The sequence below is a fragment of the Schistocerca nitens genome, chromosome 12 (genome assembly GCF_023898315.1).
Source record: "Schistocerca nitens isolate TAMUIC-IGC-003100 chromosome 12, iqSchNite1.1, whole genome shotgun sequence".
NCBI classification, from domain to species: Eukaryota; Metazoa; Arthropoda; class Insecta; order Orthoptera; family Acrididae; genus Schistocerca; species Schistocerca nitens.
In genome coordinates this window covers 28837801-28864435 of record NC_064625.1, presented here as the reverse complement: position 1 = coordinate 28864435, position 26635 = coordinate 28837801, and the positions used below count along the sequence as shown (strand labels likewise).

Below are 26635 nucleotides of genomic sequence, written 5' to 3'. Positions count from 1 at the left end.
ACATATGTGGTATCCATCTACTGGTCTTCTGAATCTTTCCCGTCTCTCATAGCCAATTGGAAACGGCTTGTTGACTAATGCCCAATTGCTCAGCAAGTTGTTTTTCTGTTTGCAAATCACCTTCATTCAACAATGCTTCCAGTTCCACATCTTCATATTTTTTGACGGCTTTCCACGTTCCTTGTCTGTAACATCGAAGTCACCATTTTTGAAATGCTGAGGGAGCACGTTCACCGTAAGCTTCTCGAAGTAATCAGTACAATTCAGCAGCAGTTTTCTTCAAATGGAAAAAAAAAAAAAAATGCTGCCTGCAGATGCTCTCTGTTCGGTATAAATTTCAACACATTGAAGACAACAACACTATGCTATGCACACACTTTTCCAATTTATCACTTGCGCACGTCTCACGTTTGTTTATGACATGACAAAACGGCACTGTGTCAAATATTTATAACACAAACTGCATTGGAACGACATCTGTTGTCTGAAATCCACATTTCATTTTTGCACATGTGCTAAGTATGAGCTCACAGTTGTACAGCAACACTAGAATGGTACAAGACAATGTTGTTTGTGGTTGATGCACTTTATACCAAGGCACGCCCACTGGAGGGTTAATAAACATATATCCATCCGTGCAAGCTTAACAGTGAATGATCTGACAGTTTCCTTACTTGCCACTTCCGACTGCAGGCACTGTTCGTAATCCTACCCAGGCCATATCGCTAATTACCCATTTTACTTGCATGTCCCATCTTTTCCATTATTTTGGTCACTGTAATTTCACTTAGCCCGTTGAGAAAGACTACTTTGTGTGATCACAGCTGCTTCACTTACCTGCCTAATCTCACTGATGTATCTTATCTGTTTGTAATATAGGTCCTGTTAAAGATAATATTATTTTGTTCAGCCATTCCCTTGGAACATGTTACAAAAATTTATTGTTCAATTAATTTTTTTCTATCTGCATCTACATCTACATCTGCATATATACTCTGCAAACCACTGTGAGGTTGTAGTTGTTATAATTTGTTATATAGTTCATTTGTTGACATGCCACATATTTCATCTAAGTTAAATAATCTTACTTAACATTTTCAACTAAATAATTTCTCTCATTTTAGTCATAAATCAAATGTGAACAATTAAACAGTAGATTATCAAAAATTATGAAAAGGAGAGATTGCTGCTATTCACTGTAAAGACTGCACATTGAGCTGCAGCCAAATGATAAGCACAAGAAAAAGACTGTTACACATTAACCTTTTGACCAAAGCCTTCATACACATTCACACAAGCAGGTGCATCTCACGCACATATGACCGCAGTCTCCAGCTGCTCTGGACAGTTTGTCTGCAACTCAATGTGTAATCTTTTCAGTGAGTAATAGTCTATCCTTTTCATAACTGTTACGCGTGAAAAGTTGTCTTTGAAAATGGAGATACTGACACTACACATTTCATGTCTTGAATATTTGAGTTAACAGGTAATTTTTAACTGTCTTTTTAAATGAGTTTCTTTAATCTCCTTATACAATTTTATTCCTTGGTAGAAAATGCTATTTTGAGTTTTATGTTTATTTTACATAATTGTGATTATTATAATAGCTTTTTATACTAATGTTTCTTTCCCTCCCCACCTTCTCCAGTGCCTTTTATCCACCCTTTATCTTTTATTTCAATTTGTGCATTTTTCTCCCTTCTTCTCCAGTTGTAACATCTGTCTTTGATGTACCTGTTACCAGTATTTCATAATAGAAATAAACATAACACTAACCTTTGCTCTTAAGGTGGTAGGACTAAAGAAACATTGTTCTGTACTGTTTCTCTGTATGCCCTTTCTTTACACACATAATTAGATAATGCATGTTTTGAAAGCATTTGGTTTCGAGAAAGGTATATTTTGATCCAAATCATTGCATAGTTCCACACATTTTTTGCAGCTATTATCAGTGTTCGATTCACTGGTGATTACATGCCTTGTGTCTTTCTTCCAAACAAATGGTTTGTTTACAACATTTTATTTCCATGTAAACTGAATACTCTTAGCCAGCACTGACACAAAATTTCCAGCAATGCTGATTACACTCTTTCAGATGCCGAGTGTCTCGTTGACTCGAAGTGCAATCCTTTACCGCTGCCTCAGCCAGACAACAAGTCCTCTCCACCTCGGAGTTTTGACAGAAAGGGATCAAAGTAAGTACAGTAAGTCTGGATTTCTTTTTTGAAGTTAATGAACAGAGTGCTAGTGCTCACATAAAATGTGATTAAAAGTGTTTGCATTGTAGGTAATAACAGTTGTATGTTTGCTTGTTCCCAAATCTGTTTCTCCAGATTTGTGGCACTATCATTGGGCATTTATTTATTTCTTCTGGAAACAAACAATACAAAATTGTGTATTTGGACTATGTGAACACTATGTTATTGTTACTGTTTACATTATGTTTATATCTAATTGTCAATTTATGAGGGTCATCCAGAAAGTAAGAACAATTGTGCGCCACACCTGGCCCTGATCCCCCATCACTCCTGTCACAAGTGTGTCAGTTAGCTCCTCTCACTATGAGCGGAGGTTTTATGCTGAGCAGTCACATCTCTTTGTTCTGTAACCCTTCAAAATGGAGGCACCAATCGAAAATTCTGCCAGATGTGAAGTGTGTATTGTCACTCGTTTTCTGAGTTTTTGCCAAGAGGAGACACAATCAGTTCAGAGGCCTATTGTGAAACTCTTCAAAGACTTTGGTGCACCATTCAAAACATGAGATGTGTAGTGTTGTTGTCAAAGATCTTTTTGATTCACGATAATGTGTGGAGTCATGTGTCAGCAGGAACACAGCAAAAAATTCAGTGTCTTAAGTGGGAAATTTTGGGTGTGCTTCTTACAGCCCTTACTTGGCACCAAGTGATTTTCCTTTGTTCCCAAAATGAAAGGAATTTTTGGGTGGAAAAAGTTCACAAATGAAGAAGACCTCAAAGCAGTGAGATACTAGGTCAAATCATTGGCAGTAGTGGAGTAAAACATGAGAACTGAAAAACTAGTTCTACATAGCAATAAGTTCCTGGACAGCTGTGGTGACTATAATGAAAGATAGAGTAAGGTACTGTAGCTTTGTAAATATACACTCCTGGGAATTGAAATAAGAACACCGTGAATTCATTGTCCCAGGAAGGGGAAACTTTATTGACACATTCCTGGCGTCAGATACATCACATGATCACACTGACAGAACCACAGGCACATAGACACAGGCAACAGAGCATGCACAATGTCGGCACTAGTACAGTGTATATCCACCTTTCGCAGCAATGTAGGCTGCTATTCTCCCATGGAGACGATCGTAGAGATGCTGGATGTAGTCCTGTGGAACGGCTTGCCATGCCATTTCCACCTGGCGCCTCAGTTGGACCAGCGTTCGTGCTAGACGTGCAGACCACGTGAGACGACGCTTCATCCAGTCCCAAACATGCTCAATGGGGGACAGATCCGGAGATCTTGCTGGCCAGGGTAGTTGACTTACACCTTCTAGAGCACGTTGGGTGGCACGGGATACATGCGGACGTGCATTGTCCTGTTATAACAGCAAGTTCCCTTGCCGGTCTAGGAATGGTAGAACGATGGGTTCGATGACGGTTTGGATGTACCGTGCACTATTCAGTGTCCCCTCGACGATCACCAGTGGTGTACGGCCAGTGTAGGAGATCGCTCCCCACACCATGATGCCGGGTGTTGGCCCTGTGTGCCTCGGTCGTATGCAGTCCTGATTGTGGCGCTCACCTGCACGGCGTCAAACACGCATATGACCATCATTGGCACCAAGGCAGAAGCGACTCTCATCGCTGAAGACGACACGTCTCCATTCGTCCCTCCATTCACGCCTGTCGCGACACCACTGGAGGCGGGCTGCACGATGTTGGGGCGTGAGCGAAAGACGGCCTAACGGTGTGCGGGACCGTAGCCCAGCTTCATGGAGACAGTTGCGAATGGTCCTCGCCGATACCCCAGGAGCAACAGTGTCCCTAATTTGCTGGGAAGTGGCGGTGCGGTCCCCTACGGCACTGCGTAGGTTCCTACGGTCTTGGCGTGCATCCGTGCGTCGCTGCGGTCCGGTCCCAGGTCGACGGGCACGTGCACCTTCCGCCGACCACTGGCGACAACATCGATGTACTGTGGAGACCTTACGCCCCACGTGTTGAGCAATTCGGCGGTACGTCCACCCGGCCTCCCGCATGCCCACTATACGCCCTCGCTCAAAGTCCGTCAACTGCACATACGGTTCACGTCCACGCTGTCGCGGCATGCTACCAGTGTTAAAGACTGCGATGGAGCTCCGTATGCCACGGCAAACTGGCTGACACTGACGGCGGCGGTGCACAAATGCTGCGCAGCTAGCGCCATTCGACGGCCAACACCGCGGTTCCTGGTGTGTCCGCTGTGCCGTGCGTGTGATCATTGCTTGTACAGCCCTCTCGCAGTGTCCGGAGCAAGTATGGTGGGTCTGACACACCGGTGTCAATGTGTTCTTTTTTCCATTTCCAGGAGTGTAGTTTCGTGTTGATATCTTTCGTTTTTATGTATTTAGGTCAAAAGGTTCTTAAGTTTCTGGGTAACTCCCATGTATATTACCTTAAGAATACATGCCATTTTTCAGCAGATCTATTGTTAATGCAATGCCTATAACATTTACTTGGGGAATGCCGGATATTACTTCTGTTTTACTCGCGAACTTGCCATCTGTTACTATGAACTGTGACCTTTCTGACAGGAAATGATGAATCCATTCGCACAACTGAGGCGATATTCCATAGGCACGCAGTTTGGTTAGAAGACGCTTGTGAGGAACGGTGTCGAAGGCCTTCTGGAAATCTAGAAAAATGGAATCAATTTGACATCCCCTGTCGATAGCACTCATTACTTCATGAGTATAAAGAGCTAATTGTGTTTCACGAGAACAATATTTTCTGAATCTGTGCTAATTGTATCTCAATAAATTGTTTTCTTTGAGGTACTTTATTATGTTCAAACACAGTATATGTTCCAAAACCCTACTGCAAATCGACATTAGTGATATGGACCTGTAAATCAGCAGATTACTTCTACTTCCCTCCTCTTTGGGTATTGGTGTGACTTGAACAATTTTCCAGTCTTTAGGTATGGATCTATCTGTGAGTGAGCAGTTGTATATAATTGATAAATATGGAGCTATTGTATCAGCATACTCTGAAAGGAACCTGACTGGCATACAATCTGGACTGGAGGCCTTACTTTTATTAAGGGATTTAAGCTGCTTTGCTACACTGAGGATATCTACTTCTATCTTTCTCATCTTGGCAGTTGTTCTTGATTGGAATTCAGGAATATTTACTTTGTCTTCTTTGGTGTGAAGGAGTTTCTGAAAACTGTGTTTAATAACTCTGCTTCAGTGCCACTGTCATCAGTGACTTCACCATTGTTATCACACAGTGAAGGTATTGATTGCATCTTCCCACTGGTGTGCTTTATGTACAACAAGAGTCTGCCATATTCTGAGACAGAGTTTCATTGTGGAAATTATTAAAAGCATCTCGTGTTGAAGTATGTGCTATATTTCGAACTTCTGCAAAACTGTGCCAATCTTGGGGATTTTACATTATTTTAAATGTGGCATGCTTTTTCATTGCTTCTGCAACAGTGATCTGACCTGTGTGTACCATGGGGCGGGCATCAGTACCGTCTCTTATTAATTTACGTGGTATATATCTCTCAATTGTCATCAATACTACATCTTTGAAATCACTTCACATCTTTTCCACACTTAGGAGTGAAGATTGTCTCTTAAAAAGGTGTTTAGAACATTTTTATCAGCTTTTTGAAATAGATATACTTTGCATTTCTTTTTTATGGTTGTAGCTGTTATGGTATTCAGCTTAGCAGCAACTGCCTTGTGGTCACTAATCCCTGTATTTGTCACGATACTCCCTATTTGTCCAGGATTATTTGTTGCTAAGAGGTCAAGTATGCTTTTGCAACCATTTACTCTGCGAGTGGGCTCGTGAACTAATTGTTCAAAATAATTTTCTGAGAAAGCATTCAGTACAGTTTCGGGTGACGTTTTATGCCTGCCGCCGGCTTTAAACATATAATTTTTCCAGCTTATCAAAGGTAGATTGAAGTCACCACCGACTATAATTGTATGAGTGGGGTACCTATTTGAAATGAGACTCAAATTTTCCTTGAACTGTTCAGCAACTATATCTTCTGAGTCAGGAGGTCGGTAAAACGATCCAATTAATAGTTTAGTCTGATTGTCAAGTATAACCTCTACCCATACTATTTCGCTGGAACTATCAGCTTCAGTTTCACTACAAGGTAAACTACTTTTGACAGCAATAAATGCTCCGCTAGCTGCCCTAAACCAAAGAGAATCTCTTTCGATCCAAAGCGACACACGTCATTGGTACCGACATAAGCCACCACCTGCAGTTGGCTGCACCCTGTACTCTTCATGGCATCCGGAAGCACCCTTTTCACATCCGCAATGACTCTCCCCGGTATGCACACAGAGTGCACACTGGCTTCCTTCTTCTCCTCGGCAGCCATGTTCCTAAAGGGCCCCTTCACACCCCCAACGTTGGAGCTCCCAACTACCAGCAAACCCACCCTTTATGAATGCCCAGACCTTGTGGGCCGAGAAGCTTCCTCTGGAACAGAGTGGGCGACTGCATCCGGCTTATAGACTTCGTCAGCCACAGTTAACGGCCAAAACCTGTTCGTCAAATGAACCAGGGAGGCCCTATGATTGATCCCTCAGAAAGTCTTTCGCTGCCTGCCAGACTTTGGAATGATCTCCCACTCAACCGTGGGTGAGGGGTCAACCTCAGTGCAGGCAGCACCAGTGGCGGCCACAGCAGTGGACCAATCGGGGGACACGTACGACATGCTCGACGTCCCTCACATCCCTGCATCTGACACCCCACAGTGATGCCTTTGGCAGCTGCTTGACGGAAGCCAACACAGCCTGGAACTGTGAATGAAGAGTCACCAACCCAGCTCACATCTGTACACAGCAATCACAGTTCCTATCCATTACTGCAGTTGCTCCTGTTTGAAGCTTGTGAAAATATGTAACGAATGAATGGTGTATTCAGCTTATTAGCAGCAGGAATTCTAAGTGTTTTCTCACTGACAGTCTGTCCAACATCGAACTACACTAATCAAAACAAACAAAAGCCTGTTGAATACGAGGGTTGATAAAAATGGTGATACTGTACACTACACTGTTATTAAAATAAAAGATTGTGCCTGGTAAGCACTCAAACATGCAACAAATTACAAAAATAAACTAGTAAGTACACAGGTATCTGTAAATAAGTAACTCCTGTTGGAAGCTCGTAAAAATGTATAACAAACGAACTGTGTACTCACCTTATTAGCAGCGATCTATCCGACTCATTCTGCTTTGCCACACAAGTCACTTTCTTTCATTTAGTTCATGTTCTAACAATACCACCACTCGCAAAGTAGGTTAGAAATCAGATTAATAATGTTGCTCACACAGCATACGTTCGCTTTATCGGGCAGCAACAAAGTTATTGACTGTGGATGGTATCGTCAGAATGGAAATAATGAAGTCACTGTAAAAAAAGTCATTAATTTTGGCACTTATCTTGAATGGATTCCCACGTAGATTTCATTGAAGTTGTTATGGCTCATCTTGTTGATTCTAGGGTGATTCCACTTTGACTGCTAGAAGGGCCAGATCTGTATTTTAGCAATATTTGAAGACCTAACGAATGCATTTTTCAGGAAATTTTTAATGATCAAACAATCCCAGATCTGAACAATGGTATGGTAGAAATTATTTTTGACTTGGTGTTCACGATCCACATTTTTACTAAACTTCTTGTAAATTCACATATACTACTTCTTAATTGTCACATCATCAAGAAAACAGTTTTGTATCAATCTTCATATATTTAATTTCCAATTTAACCAAACACAAGACTTGACTGTTCTTTTACAAAGAGAAATAACAACTTCTGCAAAGTAAAACAAAGACTGCTCTGTGCGCATTAGTGCCAAAACGGTTAGGAGTAAGTCAAAGATTATGACGGTCTCACAGAGATGAATACACACAAAACCATATCACTGTAAAATATCGATACATTGGGGTACCTATACATTAATAAAACCAAATGTGAATATTGTCACAAAAATATGTCTATTACTTCGCAGAAAAGTATTATGATATTACTGGTATCTAGAACTGGGGTTGGAGTGCCGTAATGGTCACGTAAATAAAGAACCATTACAATGTGAAGGAATTATTTCAGTGTTTACTTACTTTATATGAAGTTGTTTAAAACTTCCAATATCCAGCTTTTGTATACGGCCACCTAGGAAATTAGATTGCCACGTGCTAGCCAGTCACGTCATGATCTTCAGACTGCTCGTAACTCACAGAATTATTTCCCATGAAAACTGAATTTCTATCATAACTCAAATAATTCTGCATATCACTTTCAAACTGTCCAATCTTCAAAATTAATACCTCGTGTGTACGTCTGGGTTACAGCCCGACCGTCGCCCTCAACTGCTAGTCACCAACTGAGTCATTCCAACATCTCAAAAGCACATTTAGTCGACCTGGGATTCTCCCACTATTGGTGCAAAACTGATACCGCAAGATATGGCAGCTATTGGAAATGAGTTGTTATTAGTGATCTTTAGTAATGGATTGCTCGTGATATGTTTACAGGACTGTGTGTTCTTTGGCAGCGGTCGGACGACATCACGACTTGACTACTGTGCAGTTACCTATAAACACTTTGGCAGCTTTAGGAAGCTAAACACATTTATGAATGAACATTAACTATCTTTGTCTTTATAACCTCTGAGGATGTCTCCTGCAGAAAGTGTGCAGAGGGAGAGGGAGGGGGGATTCTGGACACAGACACATACCTAAGATCACATTCTAATTCACATAAAACCATCACCACCGAGGTGACTGCACTTTGTTCAGAGCTGTAATGTATCCTCAAATACTTTACATTTACATCTTCCACAGGGTAGCATTGCTGGTGTGGAGCTACGCGGAGGTGTGCCGCGGACGCGGTTCCCCGCCCCCTCCTGCGGGTCCTGCCGCACTCGCGGAGAGGTTACTGACTGCCCGCGGCTACCGCATTCTCCGCGTACACCACGCCGAGTTTGCAGGTGTCGGTGACAGCCTGGTGAAGAGGGTGCAGTTCCTGGAGAGGCGTCTCAAACAGCTGGCCGCTGCACCGTCCCCTAACGGCTAGCTCTAGTCTCAGGTCAGTAGATGGACTGTGTCATACAGAATTGATATTATTGTTTGTTTAAAGTGCTTGCTTATTACTCTAGCTTGCAATGTATGCTTTCTATCATATGTGCATAAGGAACAGAAACAATACTGCGTAACTCACTTTTCTGGATTTCAGTCAGTTGGCAAACTTGACTTGGTGCACCTGTAGAAATTTTCAGTTCTTTACAGTGGAAGTTAAACTGGGAAAGACACAAGGGGAAAAAAGGTGTAACTCCCAGAGAACGACATACAGTGTGGCTGGAGCAGTGGAAGATCTCTGAGACTATTTGTGGACGATGCTGTTGTCTTCAGGGAGGTTACGACACTAGATGAATGTAGCAAAATGCAGCTATCTGTCACCCTCAGAAACGAGTCTCCACTTTCATATACTACATATAAATGAGTTCTCAGTGAAAAGATTATTTTATAAAGGGCTGTCCATTTCCATCAACTAGTGCCCATAATATCCGCCGCGTCATGTGGCTGCAACATAAAGTAGTCCGTTTAACTTCGTGGTTATGAAGGAACATTTGTCTTTTTATCTTTTCATTTCTTCTTTGAACACCAATTTCGTGGTCACTTGAGCAAATGTATCTCTGCTGATGACCCTTTTTCATTTGATGCCAAAAAACAGAAGTGGTTACCGTGAGTGAATATGAGCCGAAGTGTGCTCACATTTGTATAAGACTTTCCTCATTATAATGGAGATTTGACCATAAATTTTGTATTGTCTACATTATTTTAAATATCACCTACAACTTTACAATATTATATGTTAATGAGGAGTAACAGCAACTAGAAAGCTGAAACGATTGTGGGAGATGCAAATCTTGAAAGAGTAAATCTCTGAAGAAATTGAGGAAGGATCTTTTTTTCAATATTAGATTCTAAGTCGTGGCTCAAGAACTACCCTGCCTGACAAAAAAAGTGAAACACTCAGAAGGGGAGAAAGAAGCGAACTGAAACTTCACGGATAGGAATGGTACGTGACGTTATTCGAGTGATTGCAGAGTTGAGGCAAACTTACAAAGAACTTGGCAGTATGACCCCCCCTTATTAGTAGTACTGCACCCCCTCTGGCTGAGGTGTGGGCACTGATCGGGTTGGGAAAGGTGTCGTGAAGCCACTGCATCCTCTCCAGAGACAAACTGGCACACAACTGTTGCAACTGGTCCTCGATATCCTGTATACTGGCACTCGGTCAAAGAAGATTCCGAAGCCAGTTCCACATGTGCCCAATTGGGAAAACATGTCGGTATCTTGTGGGCCACAGAGGTACCTGAGCATCGTGCAGGCATTTTCTAGAGACGCGTGCTGTGTGTGGATGACTGTTGCAAAATGGCATCACGATACTGCAGCATGCGAGGCAACACACGAGGAGGCAGGATATCAGAGATGTACGGTTGTACTATCAGAGTTCCCTCAGTCGCTACCAGCCGTAACTGGAAGTAATACCCGACGGCTCCACACATCTCGACGTGAGGTGTAACACTGCCGTGCTGCTCCAAAACATTGTACGAATGGAGACACCCTCCCCTCCGGCCACTGTCGATCCCCTCCCCTCCGGTCACTGCCGTGGAATGGAAATTATAACATTCTTAGGGGTTGTTTTACTCGTCGTATAAGGCATTCTGTCACTGCGAAAGTCCTGGAGACAGTTACTGTAAAATTTCAACTTCAGAAAAGTTAAAATTAAAAATCATCTTGTATCATGCTATTTTAAAACACATTTATTGTACCTTAAGACAAAATTAAAGTATTATTACAATGGCAAACAATACTTACAATACAAAAGGAGCAGCTACATGCTCACTGCTCAGAAACTAATACCAGACTGACCCCTCTGCCAACACGGCAGCCACCCTTTATACTTTCTTAACAATCCCGAACAATCCTCGGCATTGTTTAAGATGAACATTTGATTAAGTAACAATTAAAATTGTTACAAAATAACTGAAAATACACATATAAACGTATGTCTGCTCAGTACAGTAAGTACTCTACGATATTAGTACATGTCTGTAAATTCTTTCGAGAGTAAACTCTCAAATAAGAAATTACAATAATACATTTATATTTTCTATTAATTACTGGAGACTCCCTTCACAGGAATTATTCCCTTCATTTACAGAGCTTCTAGACTTTGAACTGAAATAAATTAAACAGTTATTTTCTCAGTTATTAGTTTTTCTGGATGAGTTACATATTTTGTTTACATGTGGAATCCTGAATTAGACTGGGAATTGTTCATTTAAATAGGCCTCAATGGGCTGTTACGTTTCAAAATGACGTCCCGTGCTTCTCGACAGAGTGTAGGGGAACGATGCGGGAGACCCGCACCGCTGTACTAGGCGAGGTCCTAATGGAGGTGGTTTGCCATTGCCTTCCTCGGACCGTAATGGGAATGAATGATGACGATGAAGACGACACGACAACACCCAGTCATTTTGGGGCAGGTGAAAATCTCTGACCCCACTGGGAATTGAACCCGGGACCCCGTGCTCGGGAAGCGAAAGCGCTACCACGAGACCATGAGCTGACTTGCCAGTATCGATCATCTGGGATAGCCGTACATTGCTGAGCACAGTGTAATGCCATTCGACAGCAGCCCACGCATCCCGGTCGTGGCACCATTCCGTACGCAGCCATTTCTGTTGTGGTGTTAACAGCAGCGTACGCAGGAAATGGTAATAGTGATAGTCACCGACCTATGTTGTAGGGTGCTACTGAATGTTGTTCTCAGCTGGTAGGCACAGACTTGGAGGGGTTGCGATGTGCTCGGTACTCAATATGCTGACAGTCGCTTTTGGTGGTCAGACGTGGTCGACTGGAAACTGCCGAGGGGTATGCCTGCCCTCACGTTCCCGTGTAGTCCCACATCAGATGACTGTCACATCTGAATGCCCGACGAATCTGGGTACTGCACAATTTGATCCGCCCCTTTCGAACTCTGTCAGGTGCTGAGAATGCTCTCTAATACGAGTGTGCCGCATACCTGTGTCCTTAATAGTGATCACTCAACATCTGATGCTGTTTGTGCCAGTTATATACGCTGTCAGATCTGGTAACAGTGCTGACTGTGAACAACATTCTTGTGGCTGTTCTAACTGTCACAGAGGATTGTGGCTTTTAACCCATTAAGTCCAAAATTAATTTTTTTTAAAAACTGAATTTTCTATTCCTTAATTATAATGTACATAGTGTATGAACCACAATAAGTACAAAAAGAGCCAAAGAATATTTATACATGCTGATATAATGGCCGTCCTCAAAATAGGACGCTGGGATCTAACAGTATCGCATAGCATACTAAACTGTATTCAAGTCTTAACTATTTATTTCTTGTGAAACGGTACAAAACACTTCACACACATTGTTACATGGCATTTAACACAATATGGTTTTGGTTTCCCGGTTGCATTTAGCTCTTACACATCTTCTTTGCGTGCTTGTTTTGTCAATCATATGACCAATTCCATCAAACCTGATGTCCAGGATCACTCTCAACTGACTTGATGGGTATTCCATTGGATGTCCAATATTCGGTCTTCCAGTGTCAAATTTCAGGTGTGTAACTGTAACAGCACGTCTGAAATCCAGTAAATCCAGTGCATTCTTCATATTTACTCCATATCTCACAGTTTCTTTCACTTATATGTTTTCGTTCATCAGTTCTTTAAACATCTCCTTCGGAGTCAAGGAAGAAAGTTGTTCCTTCAATTCCTCTCTCTTTGTGCTGATGTCATGCTCACTAGTTTGAGACAGCTTTGTATAAACTGCAGGTGTCTTTTTCCAATTGCTTTTCTCATCAGTAAGACATCTCTTCTTCAATTTACTTCTGGAAACTTAGGATTTACTTGGCTTTGAAGTTTTACGTACAGTTTCTTCGTTATTCTCTGATGCAACCTAACGTAATTCAATAGCCCCCGCCCCACATCTGAGACTTCCACGTTTCCAGTAACATCGTCTGGACCTTTTTCTTCGTCGGTCATACAGTCTCTACCTTAGGAGGACATACGGTGATATCAATATGGTCCTGATCATCTGACACTGCATTATAGAATGCGTCACTGTTGATTATATCTTCTATTTCTTCGTTAGTGAAGTATCTATCTCGTCTGAAGGCCGTTATAATCTATATAAAATAAAACGAAATAAAATGTAATAAAATAAAGTGAAATGAAAGAATAATACATTAGCACAATCTACAGAAAAGGGAATGTGTAAATACCTCTGTCCATCTGGAACTGTATTATTTACTAATGGGTAACATATTCATAAATATGCTAACATAATATGCTGTAAATTTCAAAGTAACATCATATTCTGTAATATATATAAACATTACCACGTTCTCAAAAGAAAAAATATCAGCAGTAGCAGAGTTTTATATTTCAACATGCAGCAATACAAATAACTGGAATGATAACACCAAGTCCCAGTGTCCTATTTCGAGTACACTAAATTTTATAACAATGGAAAACAATGAATATAACTCCAATTGAGCTAACAATGCAGGTAATTTAAAATACACATTGTTGACTATAAATAATCACAAAATGATCTTTGCCACATATTTCAAATATTACTAAATTGTTGATAAAGTAAATACGTGTAATAATGAAAAGTGTGCCTTAGTATTCAATAATGGTAGGATTTATTGCTTTTAATTTCCTGTAAGCACACATTTATTTTAAAAAGCATCAAAAAATGACGTAGAACAGTAATAGTTGCAAATTAATAATTTATCGTGTATTTATAAATAAATATGTGCTCTGTCCTCAAAATAGGACACTGGTACTTAACGGGTTAATCATTTACATAGCATTTGATGGTGAGTATGTACACAAAGTTACATTGACATCCCTCTGTGTATTCTAGGTACTTTACTTTTTTGGTTAGGTTATGTTCTTTCGAACATAAAGATATACATAACAAGCAGTAATAATGTGCTGTGGGTGCACACTTTTTTGCATTTTTTTAGCAAACTGACACAGAGTCGGTTATATCGTAGTGTTTCTTCGACAATGTTATATGTAATTGCTGTGACTCTATTGTCACTGCTAAATCTACAACCATTTTTAGATTGGAAACGTCTTTGGCATAGTGTTCAGTCCAAAGACAGGCTCGATGTAGATCTCAACACTAATCTATTCTGTGTAAGTGTCTTAATCTCTGCAAAACTATTACAACACACATTCATTTGAGCATTTTCCCTGTAGTCAAACCTGGTGGGAAGTCTTTCTTCGTTAATTATCCAAACTGCTGACTTGGTCATTCCTCTGTAGCACCACATTCATGCTGCTCTTCTCTTCGTGTGTGGACTACTTATCATCCATGTTTCATATAAGGCTACACCACCGAGAAATAGGAATGGGAAAAACCGCCCAGTTAAAACTGGTACTGATATTTTAGTTCTAAATAACAGGTATTTTTTGGCATTTGTTTAGTCATGGTTATAACAGGTATTTTTATTTTTTACTGACAATGAGGCATAAAACTGATGTACCAGTTTACCATATGAGTGGTCCTGAAATTTTTGGTTTTCAAATAAAACTTTTTTAAAAACAGGTTTAGTAGGGTGTTCTGCTTGGTTTCATCTTTGAACAGTTGTTTCTTATGAAAGGGCTCAACTTAGATACAAATATATTACAGAACTAGTATTTATGAACACATTAAAAAATAAATTTTGGCCAATGGCTTAATTCATTATTGAAATTTTAACAATTGACATGTAATCATTCCTGGTAAATGTTATATTTTGCCTGCTATCTAAATTGTTCATTTTAATTTTTTGTAAGAGCATTTTGTCAGTAAAAATCAGTTGTATTCAAATTCCCATTAAAAAGAAAACATCTGTATATATTTGATCAAAACAGACTTTTAATTCAAAATAATTAAAAAGAGAGAATGCTACTAATTTTACACAAAGTCTTATAAATTAAAAACTTAACAATTCATTTGTAGTTTACAGCAAGAATAGAAAGTAGCTGATCTGCTTCCTGTGTGTACATAAGGTGTTGTTATCTGCTTTTAGCACTTTGAAATGCGCAACTTAGCTCGAAAGATAGAGTACTCTACCCTAAGTTTTCACCTTTTCGCACCGACTATTCGTGATGCCCAAATAGTGTACGATCCTCAATTACAACATAATTTTTGAGCAGAGATTTTTAATAATTAGAATCAGGAGGAGAATAATGGTGAATTTTTTAGTATTCAACCAATCATTACTTTTCAAGAAAAGCAGCAAATGATCGACAGATTAAACTTTCATTTATTTACCTACTTTGTTTAATATTTTGATTCTACATATCTTGAAAAGTGTAATGCAGAAACCTGAGTGAGTCCTAAAATATTTTGATCGTTGTTCAGTGTCTACCTTTTTTGACGGAAATAATAGCAATAAAAAACAAAAAAATTATTTCAGAGGATGGTTATTTTAAGCAATAAGGCTAAACTGGAGATGAAAAAAAAAAATCAGAAACCAGTTGTTTCAGCAATAACCACCTTCCCTACTGACAAATAGTTGTAAAAGTAAAACTTCCATACACTTAAATTTGTGTTTGAAGTTAACATTATTATTTAAAGCTGTTCTTGCTATTTTTGCGTGTCTGCATTTCATATCCTCCCTACTGCTGCCACCATCAGTTCATTTTCTGCCCAAATAGCAAAACTTATCTACTACTTTCCCCATTTTGTAATCTAATTTGAGAAGCAGTTGTTGTAATTGAGTTGCAGTCCCCACCACCCTTGCTTTTCTCTTCTCAGTGTATGTGTTGTAACTAAAAAATAAAACAATGGAAAGTTCAGGATGGGATTAACAACAATATAAAGAATGTAGATTGGTGCTCACCACATAGATGCAGGCAGCCACAATGTAAAAGACTGATAAACTTTTCAGCTCTCAGACAGAAAGGTCCTTCTTTGGAACAGAAATTTGTGTGTGTGTTTTCTATTTCCAAAGAAGGCCTTCTCTGCCCAAAAGTTCAAATATTTAGCAGTCTTTTTCATTGTTCCGCCTCCTCTGTTTGGTGAGTAGCAATCTGTTTTCTTTTTACTGTAATGTCTCTTTAAGACTCTGTTCATTCCATTCAGCTGTTATTTCAAGTCCTTTTCCATCTCTGACAGAACGATATGTGTTACATTACAGTTATTTACAATAGAAATTAATGTATGTAAATGATATGATAGTAAAAAAAAATCTGGCTGGTACACAAAAAGACATGTGCTGGGAGAGTTTCGAGTGTACGTAGGATTGAATGTAGGTATTACTTCTTTAAGGTAGGCAGTGGAATGTCTTTTGGTGGGATGTGGGAAGGAGTTTGGGAAGAATAGTTCTCGAGTCTGTGCATAAGCAAAGTGAACTCAGTGCAGGTAATATACGTTGTCTAGTCCCAGTCATATGTGATAGCAAGTAATGTGGACTGATCGAGAGAGCTGCTAGAAGGATGTGGCATGGAGTATTTCTTAATAGACCATTTTTGGAGGGTAGTGTCTTAGCAATCTTACTCAAGAGCTTATTCATTGTGGGAAAGGGACTGCTTATCACAACTGATAGGCCGTTCGTGAATGGCAATGCAGTGAGGGTGGCAAACTTTGGGAAGGAAGCTGTCAAAGTGACAGGACTTGTTGGTGTCAATACCCAGTAAGGTGGCAATCCGACCACAAGGTGAAATGAAACAAATTGGGTGTCTGCTGTCTTACACACAGACTTTCACCTACACTCATGTTGTAATTGAATACTACGATTCAGATTGCTGTGCCCATTCAAAATCTGTAATCTTCTTCCTGATAACTGTGACTGGACTGCTTTGGTCCCCAAGTAACTTTTAATCTAAAGCCAGATGTATGCAGTTGAGCTACATTGTTGCAGCCTGCGTCAAGTTCTTGTGTCACAGGCCCATAATTTTTATGTATCATATACAAGATACGCTGCAAAGTAATATACAGTATGGCCAAAATAAAAACGGCCCCACACCATAAGCAACACATTATCATTTTCTTATTTCCGCCCATCTTTCTATAGTGTGCCAGGCGTTGTTAATTGTCACAGATTCCGCTGTTATTTGTTGTAACCTTTTAAAAGTACATTCTACTTTTAAATGAAATTGTTTTCCTATGGTTTAATATGCGTGTTATTGACGCAGGGCCGCATTTATCTTGGACATAGCGTATTATGCGAGTGAGAAAAATTAACAGAGGAGATTCTTATTTTGAATGTTTTTGCCGTCTTTTAGATTTATTAGCTGTGTCTAAGTCTTCGAAGTTGGGTTGAGTTCTACACTTCATTTTGTGTGTAGATTTTAAAGTTTGAAGACAAATTAATTTATTATTTTTGTTTTTGCAGGTTGCACAGAAGAAGGCACAGTGACATTGTAGCAATGGACAGGAACTGGACAGTGTGAGCAAAGGCAGAAACAGGAATATCTGGACAAGAGAACTGCTCTCTCTCCATAATTTATTGTTTTGTCTTTACGTGTGGAGTTAATGTGGTGGTGTGTAGTGCTGCTGATGTCAAACTAACAATGTGACCATTATTTATAAATATTACTATTTAGTTGCAGTTCAGAGTAATGTTTTTATTTGCTGTGGCAACCGATAAATTGACTTTCACACCTTCAGTGTGCACTGCAGAGTTGATGGTTGGTGTGCTTGTAGTATTGGTACTTGGCACTTGTAGCATCCACTGTGACAGTTATGTTATAACTGTCTAAAGAACACAACATTTGCAAGCTCTTAAAAATTGGTATGATGGATACCAATTTACGTGGTACTTATACCTCCTCTCTACAGCAATATGCAATCACCAACACTACAATACAAAACTAAACAACGTAACACAAACATAAATTTTGGAAATAATCGGATTATCCTTGATTTGTAAAAAAAATTATATTTCTTTTAGAAAGCATTTTAAAAATCTGTTTTTATCATTTTGGCAGTGCTTTCCTCGAGAGTTCAGCCAAATGTTTTCAAAGATCTAAAAGTAGTATCCCAAATTCCATTTACTTTGGTGGTCCTCTGTTGCATCTGGAGGTTCTAAGTACTATTCAGTGAATTTACTTATTTATGTTGGCTGTGACATGTTTGAATGCAGTAACTCTGTAACTGAATGAGAAGCTATTTCTTGTGTTTCAGGTAAGTTTAATTTGCTGAGTACTGTTATAGCAACAGAAAGAAGAAATCCTCATCTCGGAAAGAACTGTTTGAAGTTTTAAACATTTAACAGAGTTCTTTTTAGTAATCTTCATAACCACACTGATGCTTGCATGAGGAACAATGTAATGGGGTGTACTTGTGTTTCATTAAATTACTCGCATACTGCTCAAAATGAAACTAGTTCAAGAAAGAAAGAAAACACTCAGTCTTATTTTGGACAGAGACCACATTTCATCATTTCAAGTTGACGATGATACAGAAACTAAGAATACAAAAAAATTAGGACAAGGATTCCAAAACTTCTTTAAATGTTTGTATAATCGAAGGTGGGAATTTAAGAAGATGGGACCTGGATAAACTGAAAGAACCAGAGGTTGTACAGAGTTTCAGGGAGAGCATAAGGGAACAATTGACAGGAATGGGGGAAAGAAGTACAGTAGAAGAAGAATGGGTAGCTTTGAGGGATGAAGTAGTGAAGGCAGCAGAGGATCAAGTAGGTAAAAAGACGAGGGCTAGTAGAACTCCTTGGGTAACAGAAGAAATATTGAACTTGATGAAAGGAGAAAATATAAAAATGCAGTAAATGAAGCAGGCAAAAGGGAATACAGACGTCTCAAAAATGAGATCGACAGGAAGTAAAAAATGGCTAAGCAGGGATGGCTAGAGGACAAATGTAAGGATGTAGAGGCTTGTCTCACCAGGGGTAAGATAGATACTGCCTACAGGAAAATTAAAGAGACCTTTGGAGAAAAGAGAACCACTTGTATGAATATCAAGAGCTCAGATGGAAACCCAGTTCTAAGCAAAGAAGGGAAGGCAGAAAGGTGGAAGGAGTATATAGAGGGTCTATACAAGGGTGATGTACTTGAGGACAATATTATGGAAATGGAAGAGGATGTAGATGAAGATAAAATGGGAGATATGATACTGCTTGATGAGTTTGACAGAGCACTGAGAGACCTGAGTCGAAAGAAGGCCCCGGGAGTAGACAACATTCCATTAGAACTACTGACAGCCTTGGGAGAGCCAGTCCTGACAAAACTCTACCATCTGGTGAGCAAGATATATGAGACAGGCGAAATACCCTCAGACTTCAAGAAGAATATAATAATTCCAATCCCAAAGAAAGCAGGTGTCGACAGATGTGAAAATTACCGAACTATCAGTTTAATAAGTCACAGCTGCAAAATACTAATGCGAATTCTTTACAGACGAATGGAAAAACTGGTAGAAGCTGACCTCAGGGAAGATCAGTTTGGATTCCATAGAAATATTGGAACACATGAGGCAATACTGACCTTACGACTTATCTTAGAGGAAAGATTAAGGAAAGGCAAACCTACGTTTCTAGCATTTGTGGACTTAGAGAAAGCTTTTGGCAATGTTGACTGGAATATTCTCTTTCAAATTCTAAAGGTGACAGGGGTAAAATACAGGGAGTGAAAGGCTATTTACAATTTGTACAGAAACCAGATGGCAGTTATAAGAGTCGAGGGACATGAAAGGGAAGCAGTGGTTGGGAAGGGAGTGAGACAGGGTTGTAGCCTCTCCCCAATGTTATTCAATCTGTATATTGAGCAAGCAGTAAAGGAAACAAAAATCAGAGTAGGTATTAAAATCCATGGAGAAGAAATAAAAACTTTGAGGTTCGCCGATGACATTGTAATTCTGTCAGATTCAGCAAAGGGCTTGGAAGAGGAGTTGAATGGAATAGACAGTGTCTTGAAAGGAGGATATAAGATGAACATCAACAAAAGCAATACGAGGATAATGGAATGTAGTCGAATTAAGTCGGGTGATGCTGAGGGAATTAGATGAGGAAACGAGACAATTAAAGTAGTAAAGGATTTTTGCTATTTGGGGAGCAAAATAACTGATGATGGTCTAGAGAAGATATAAAATGTAGACTGGCAATGGCAAGGAAAGCGTTTCTGAAGAAGAGAAATTTGTTAACATCGAGTATAGATTCAAGTGTCAGGAAGTCGTTTGTGAAAGTATTTGTATGGAGTGTAGCCATGTATGGAAGTGAAACATGGACGATAAATAGTTTGGGCAAGAAGAGAATAGAAGCTTTTGAAATGTGGTGCTACAGAAGAATGCTGAAGATTAAATGGGTAGATCACATAACTAATGATGAAGTATTGAATAGAATTGGGGAGAAGAGGTGTATGTGGCACAACTTGACAAAAAGAAGGGACCGGATAGTAGGACATGTTCTGAGGCATCAAGGGATCACAAATTTAGCATTGGAGGGCAGCGTGGAGGGTAAAAATCATAGAGGGAGACCAAGAGATGAATACACTAAGCAGATTCAGAAGGATGTGGGTTGCAGTAAGTACTGGGAGATGAAGAAGCTTGCACAGGATAGGGTAGCATGGAGAGCTGCATCAAACCAGTCTCAGGACTGAAGACCACAACAACAACAATCGAAGTGATAATTCAGAGACATAGACAGTGGTAATTTCACTCATTTACTGTCCCATATGGGATTACAGGAACCAACCTTTTCCCCTCACTCTTTTTCCATTGTGATTTGGTATACAATATTTATTTTTCATACACACAACAGCACATAGTTTGATCTCAAGTTGCATTTTGTGTGGTAGTCATTGGTGGTCCATGCCAGTCTGATGTTCCTTATTTGAGAACGCTGTTTAATCAAAAAGGAGTCAACAAACACACCTAGACGTGACCAGAATTGGTGCTCCATATTGAACCAAGTGCAATGAAAAGTACTGTATTTATCTGAGTATAAGATGACCCTGACTACAATATGACCCCATTTTTTTAAGAAGCTCCATGAAAAAAGAAATTATTTTTAACATATTCTGACTAATCAAAATTACAAACTGTTTTATTGGTGTAAAGTACGTGCCAAAATGTTAAAATGATACCTATTCTGAACTTATGCTGTTTATTGATTGTCTGCATTTTGATAAAGGTGAAGTATGAGGTCTATTCAAAAAATTCTACAACTTTGTCCACAAAATTTTTCTGTGCTTACTTTTTACTTATTGTGCTTGGTCTCTTTCAAAATACTCTCTTCCACAATTGACACACAACTCTCAGTACCATTTCCACTTCCGGAAGCAGTCTTGGTATGCCTCATGTTGGATTTTGCAAAGCGTCATCTGCGAGTTGTCTTTTATCTCACCTATCATTGCAAATCGTTGTTCTTTCAATGGCATTTTTGATTTTGGAAATAAGAAAAGGTCCGCAGGGGCCGGATACGGAGAGTATGGAGGATGAGGCAGCACAGTGATTTCGTTTTTAATGCAATAGTCATGCATCAACATGGATGAATGTTCATGTGCGTAATCAGTATGCAAGAGACTTGAATTGTCTCACCAAATTTCAGGCCATTTCCTTCTCAAGTTTTCTCGCAGGCATCACAGCATGTCCTGATAGTACCACTGATTAACGGTTTGTCCTTTTGGCATGAATCAACAATGAACTAATCCTTTAAAGTCAAAGAAAACTATAAGCATGGCTTTTACATTTTATCTGATCTGACAAACTTTTTTTGGTCTTGGAAAATGTTTCCCAGTCCTTTGTTAAGATTGAACCTCAGTATCCAAAAGCTCGTCACAGATTGAGAGGCAAAGGTCGTTCTGGTCTTGACTCATGAGCCATGGGATGAACTTGGTAGCAACACAATGCATTCCAAGATGCTGTTCAGGATTTCATGGTGATCCAACTGAAATGTTACATTCTTCTGCAATCTCTTGGACAGTCAGTCTTTGGTTGGCACGTACAGTTTTGTTGATGCTGCCAATATGAATGTAGTTTGTAGACATCAAAGGGTGTCCTGAATGAGGGTCATCTTTAATTTCTGCCTGGCCATTTTTTAAACCATGTGAACCATTCGTAACACTGAGTACGGCTTAAACACTCATCACCGTAGGCTTCCTGCATCATTTAGTGAGTCTCTGCAAAGATTTCCTTGAGTTTCATGCAAAATTTAATGTAGATGCATTGGTTGTGTAAATTTGCCATCTCAAAATTCGCAAACTGTATGACACAACATTGTACTCAATACAGCACTGTAGGATGACTAGCAGCCATACAATGAAACTTTTGGCAGTTACATGTTAAACAAAGGGATGTGCAGGGATGCCAGCTGCATTTTGCTCCAACACACCATCTGCGCGAAATTATGAATGTTCCAGAATTTTTTGAGCAGACCTCATAAAATAAACAAAAAGGAATGGTTTACAGCAATTTTTGGACTGTTTCTTCTCTACCTTTTTTGCTTATTAAACCTGTTGCTTGTGGTATCACTATATTTAATCATAATCATCATCCTAGTAGCACAGCAGTAAAATTTCTCTCTTTGTTGTCACAAATAGTTGGATGTTTCTTTCAAATATGGTGCTATTTGTGTAGTTTCCATTATGGCGAGACCTGAGAACATGTCTGTCCCCCCCCCCCCCCCCCCTTCCAAATACATATCAGATTTTGCTTTTATACCGACGTGAGAATGTTACAGCATTGCCTGCCCACTGCTCTCTCTTTGGCTTTGAAGAACTAGCTGGCACACCCCGTTTAATTCCCATCATATGTCACTATGAGCGTCGACACCATCGCAGCAAGAAACATGCAGTACACCACTGGTCCCTATCTAGACTTTTACCCTCTCCTGCGGAAATGGATACTGTTGTTGAACGTTTGTCCAGTTTTAAAGTTGGTTTGATTCCTACAAAGGGATTCAAGCAAATTGCATTTTAAATGTAATAGATGTTCATAAAAAGCCAGAGTAGTTGGTATAGATCCCTATGGTTGGTGGGATGATGTAATTTGCTGCCCACTAATTTTCTTTGTCAAACATTTCATTCTGGATTAATTTTCCTTCGTGTTTCAACAATGTCACCATTATGTTCTAAAGCTGATTGAAAGATGGTAACATTTTTACCTCGTATTCTAATGTGTGAATGGTGACCGAATTTCTCATTTGCAATCTACTTAGTAAATCATTACAGTCTCTCATAACCAAATAAAATATTGGTCTGTGTTCTCAATCAACTGATGTTTTTTGACTGACAACATTTCCATTGTAGAATGATATCTTTTCTTTAAAAGTGGCATTAGTGTTTGTATATAGTATCCATGCATGTAGGATAACGTTTATATCAGACATGTTCAAATACAACAAAAGTTTGTAAGATGATTGAATTTAATGTTGTTTCCTACTGTGTTTCAGAAAATTGTCAAATTTTATCAGAGCACTAGACTGCGGTAATGGCTAGTTCATAGTTTCTTGCATATCTCTTGCATTAACACCGCGAGTCAGTGTCACGTGATTGATTGAGCAACGTCAATTCCATATCAAGTGCTTCAGCATATTGGGATATTTTGAGCTTGTTGGAACGTATCATTTGCCAAGTGCTGCTCTTGCAAATTCTTCAAAATAAATCTGCACATGACCTTAGGCCAAAGCTAAGTAAGACAACACTTATAAATTTAAGACTACCCCTATATGCCCTACTAAGCAATGTAAAAATACTTACGTCAGCAGCAATAGTTTAAAATGTGAATAAAAGATGACACTGTATTTTTCGAATGACAAATATGAGAAAAAATCTCATCTTATGATATATGGCATGTGGAGAGTTCCTAAAAAGACAGTGTTAACTACCATTATTGCTGCAATTATCAATCATCCTTCCAAGTTAGTAGCAGTTTTCTAATGATTTTACATCATCAGGACATATCTAATCATTTTATAAAAAGTAGCGCAAGAAACAATCTTGAATACACACCAGACATAATTGTGGCATAATTAATAAAACAATGACATGGAAGTAATTGCAGATGTGGTGGTACATACAGGAAAGTACTGGGTGATAATGGTGTGTCAGTTGAAGTAACTGAAGGTGGAGAAAAATAATACAAAAGGAAATGGGAACATTATGTACAGAAGGACTGTGAAGGAAGACAGTTAGCAGACATTGCCTACCAATAGATTCTTCAAACTCCTTTTTAACTGCAATTAATTTGTAGCAAAATTTTTGGTATCATTGGTATGCTGTTGAAAATATTTGACTATGAATAATGGATGAATTTTTGAACCAAAATTTGCTAAGTAATGAATATACTGAGCAGGAATAAATAGTATACACAATTATTCAAAGAGGCTTCTACCTGACATTATTGAATTCACGTCACAAATAATTATTGGTATTAAATGCTTCTGAACTTTGGAAACTTGAGTATTGCTTGATCAACTATCCTAAAACCTTATATTATCTGACATTACAAAATGAAAGTGTATCAGATTTACTTACCCATTACAGCAGTTCTTTTAAAAGCTCCTGCTCTTATTATCAGGTTGTAATCCCAATAGTATAATGTCATACAATAGAAAGCAGTCTTCATACTTTATGTGCTGGGTGAGAACTTTTTACAGATTGTCAAATGTCTATATGAGTCTTTATGACAGTGAATCAGATGTAGATCATTTACTGGTGTTCATTATAATTTTGTTAGTAGCCGTTTCTAGTACTACACTCTATTTGATATTTATCACAATACCTGCAAATATAATTCGTAATATGTGACAATGCAACTGATAGAACAATATTCATACTGGGTGGTTATAATTAAAGTGCAGCTACTCACAGAGGTCCAGTGTGGGTTGTAATTATCATATGGCAGCGAGACTTAGCAGATAACCTAATGTGTTAACTTGAAACCCATTTATGCTGGCAAAAATTAGTTCCAGTTTTGGTGACCAGGTGCATATCTGGCACTGTACACCATTTGTATGACGGAATGATATCCGAGCTGTCATCTGACAATCTGTAATGTGAGTGAACAGTATGGCTATCTAGAAATGAGACAGCACACTGTTAGTGAAACTGTTTTATGCAATCGGCAGCAATTGTAGTGCTGCATTAGGACAGTATCGCTGACCGAAAGGTCTGAGGAGAGGCCCAGTGTCATTACTTGGTTTAAAGAAGATGATAGTGAAATTCAAAACAGGATTTAGGTAGGTGTGGCACCTAGAAGAGAAAGGCATCCTATCCCGGAGTAAGTTATCGAAGAGAATGCTGTTGCTGTAAAAGACCACGCAGCACGCAGTGCTTGCACATTGTTGTGAGATTTGTCCATCATGTGGTCAACAGTACGGTAAGTTTTGTGGCCTATTTTACGCTGGTACCTGTACAAGATCCAGATGGTGCAGTAATTGAAACCTCACAATCTGCTGCAACATTCTGAATTTACCCTTCAATTTCTGGTACGGATCGAATTTGATGACATGTGGCCAGGAAATATTCTAAGGAGTGACGAGGCACATTTTACACTACAGGATGCATTGAATACACAGAACTGGCTGAATTTTGCATGTTGTGGACGTAGAGCCATTGCACTTGCCGTATGTGACTTGAGGTGGCTTTATTCTTGGTCCAATATTATTAGAAGATAAGTTGCTACTCACCACATAGCGGAGATGCTGAGTCGCAGATAGGCACCAAAAAAAAAAACCACGTCTTTCACACTTAAAGCTTTCGGCCAGTGGCTTTCGTCAACAACAGACACAGATACGCGCACACACCACTGGTTTCAGTTGTGTGTGTGAGTTGCATTTGCATGGGTATGTGTATGTGCATATCTGTGTCTGTTGTTGACGAAAGCCACTGGCCGAAAGCTTTAGGTGTGACAGTCTTTTTGTAGTGCCTATCTGTGACTCGGCATCTCTGCTATATGGTGGTTAGCAACTTTCCTTATCATAATATTGTTACATTCCATCCCGGATATTCCATTGTTCAATGGTGTGTTTACTATTCTACTTTTCTTGTGTTTTTTTCTCCATTTTACTCCTCTCTCTCTCTCTCTCTCTGTCTCTCTCTCTCTCTCTTAGTTTTAGTATTTCTTGTAGGCTAACATATCACACATTTCTAATTCAAATTTCATGTTAATTTACTTGCCTGCCTCCATTGTTAACTAAATCTGTTTCAACTATTATCAGCAAAATATGAAGAAAAGTTTGCATTGCCAAATAATGCCACCTCACAGTGTAGGGCAATAGCTGTGTTTTCCAAGAAATTGACCTGTATTTCTGCATCTAATAGATTTTCAGTTAGCACAGCAAACTCACCTGCAAATGCCAGCCAATTTAGTTAATACACTGCTTTTTTATTCCCAGTTTTATTGGTGGTGATACTTGATATTTTATAG

At 39.3% G+C, this 26635-nt stretch overlaps 1 protein-coding gene across 1 annotated transcript in view; it reads left to right on the top strand.

Annotated features, from left to right (window-relative positions):
* LOC126215199 (FAST kinase domain-containing protein 4) overlaps positions 1 to 17866 on the top strand; it is an 86825-nt gene extending 68959 nt beyond the window's left edge. The window contains exons 9-11 of the mRNA XM_049941864.1: positions 2096 to 2195; positions 9044 to 9287; positions 17646 to 17866. Of these exons, the coding sequence (XP_049797821.1) occupies positions 2096 to 2195; positions 9044 to 9275 (332 nt within the window). The 3' untranslated portion in view covers positions 9276 to 9287; positions 17646 to 17866. The remainder of the gene's footprint in view (positions 1 to 2095; positions 2196 to 9043; positions 9288 to 17645) is intronic.
* Positions 17867 to 26635: the final 8769 nt, after the last annotated feature.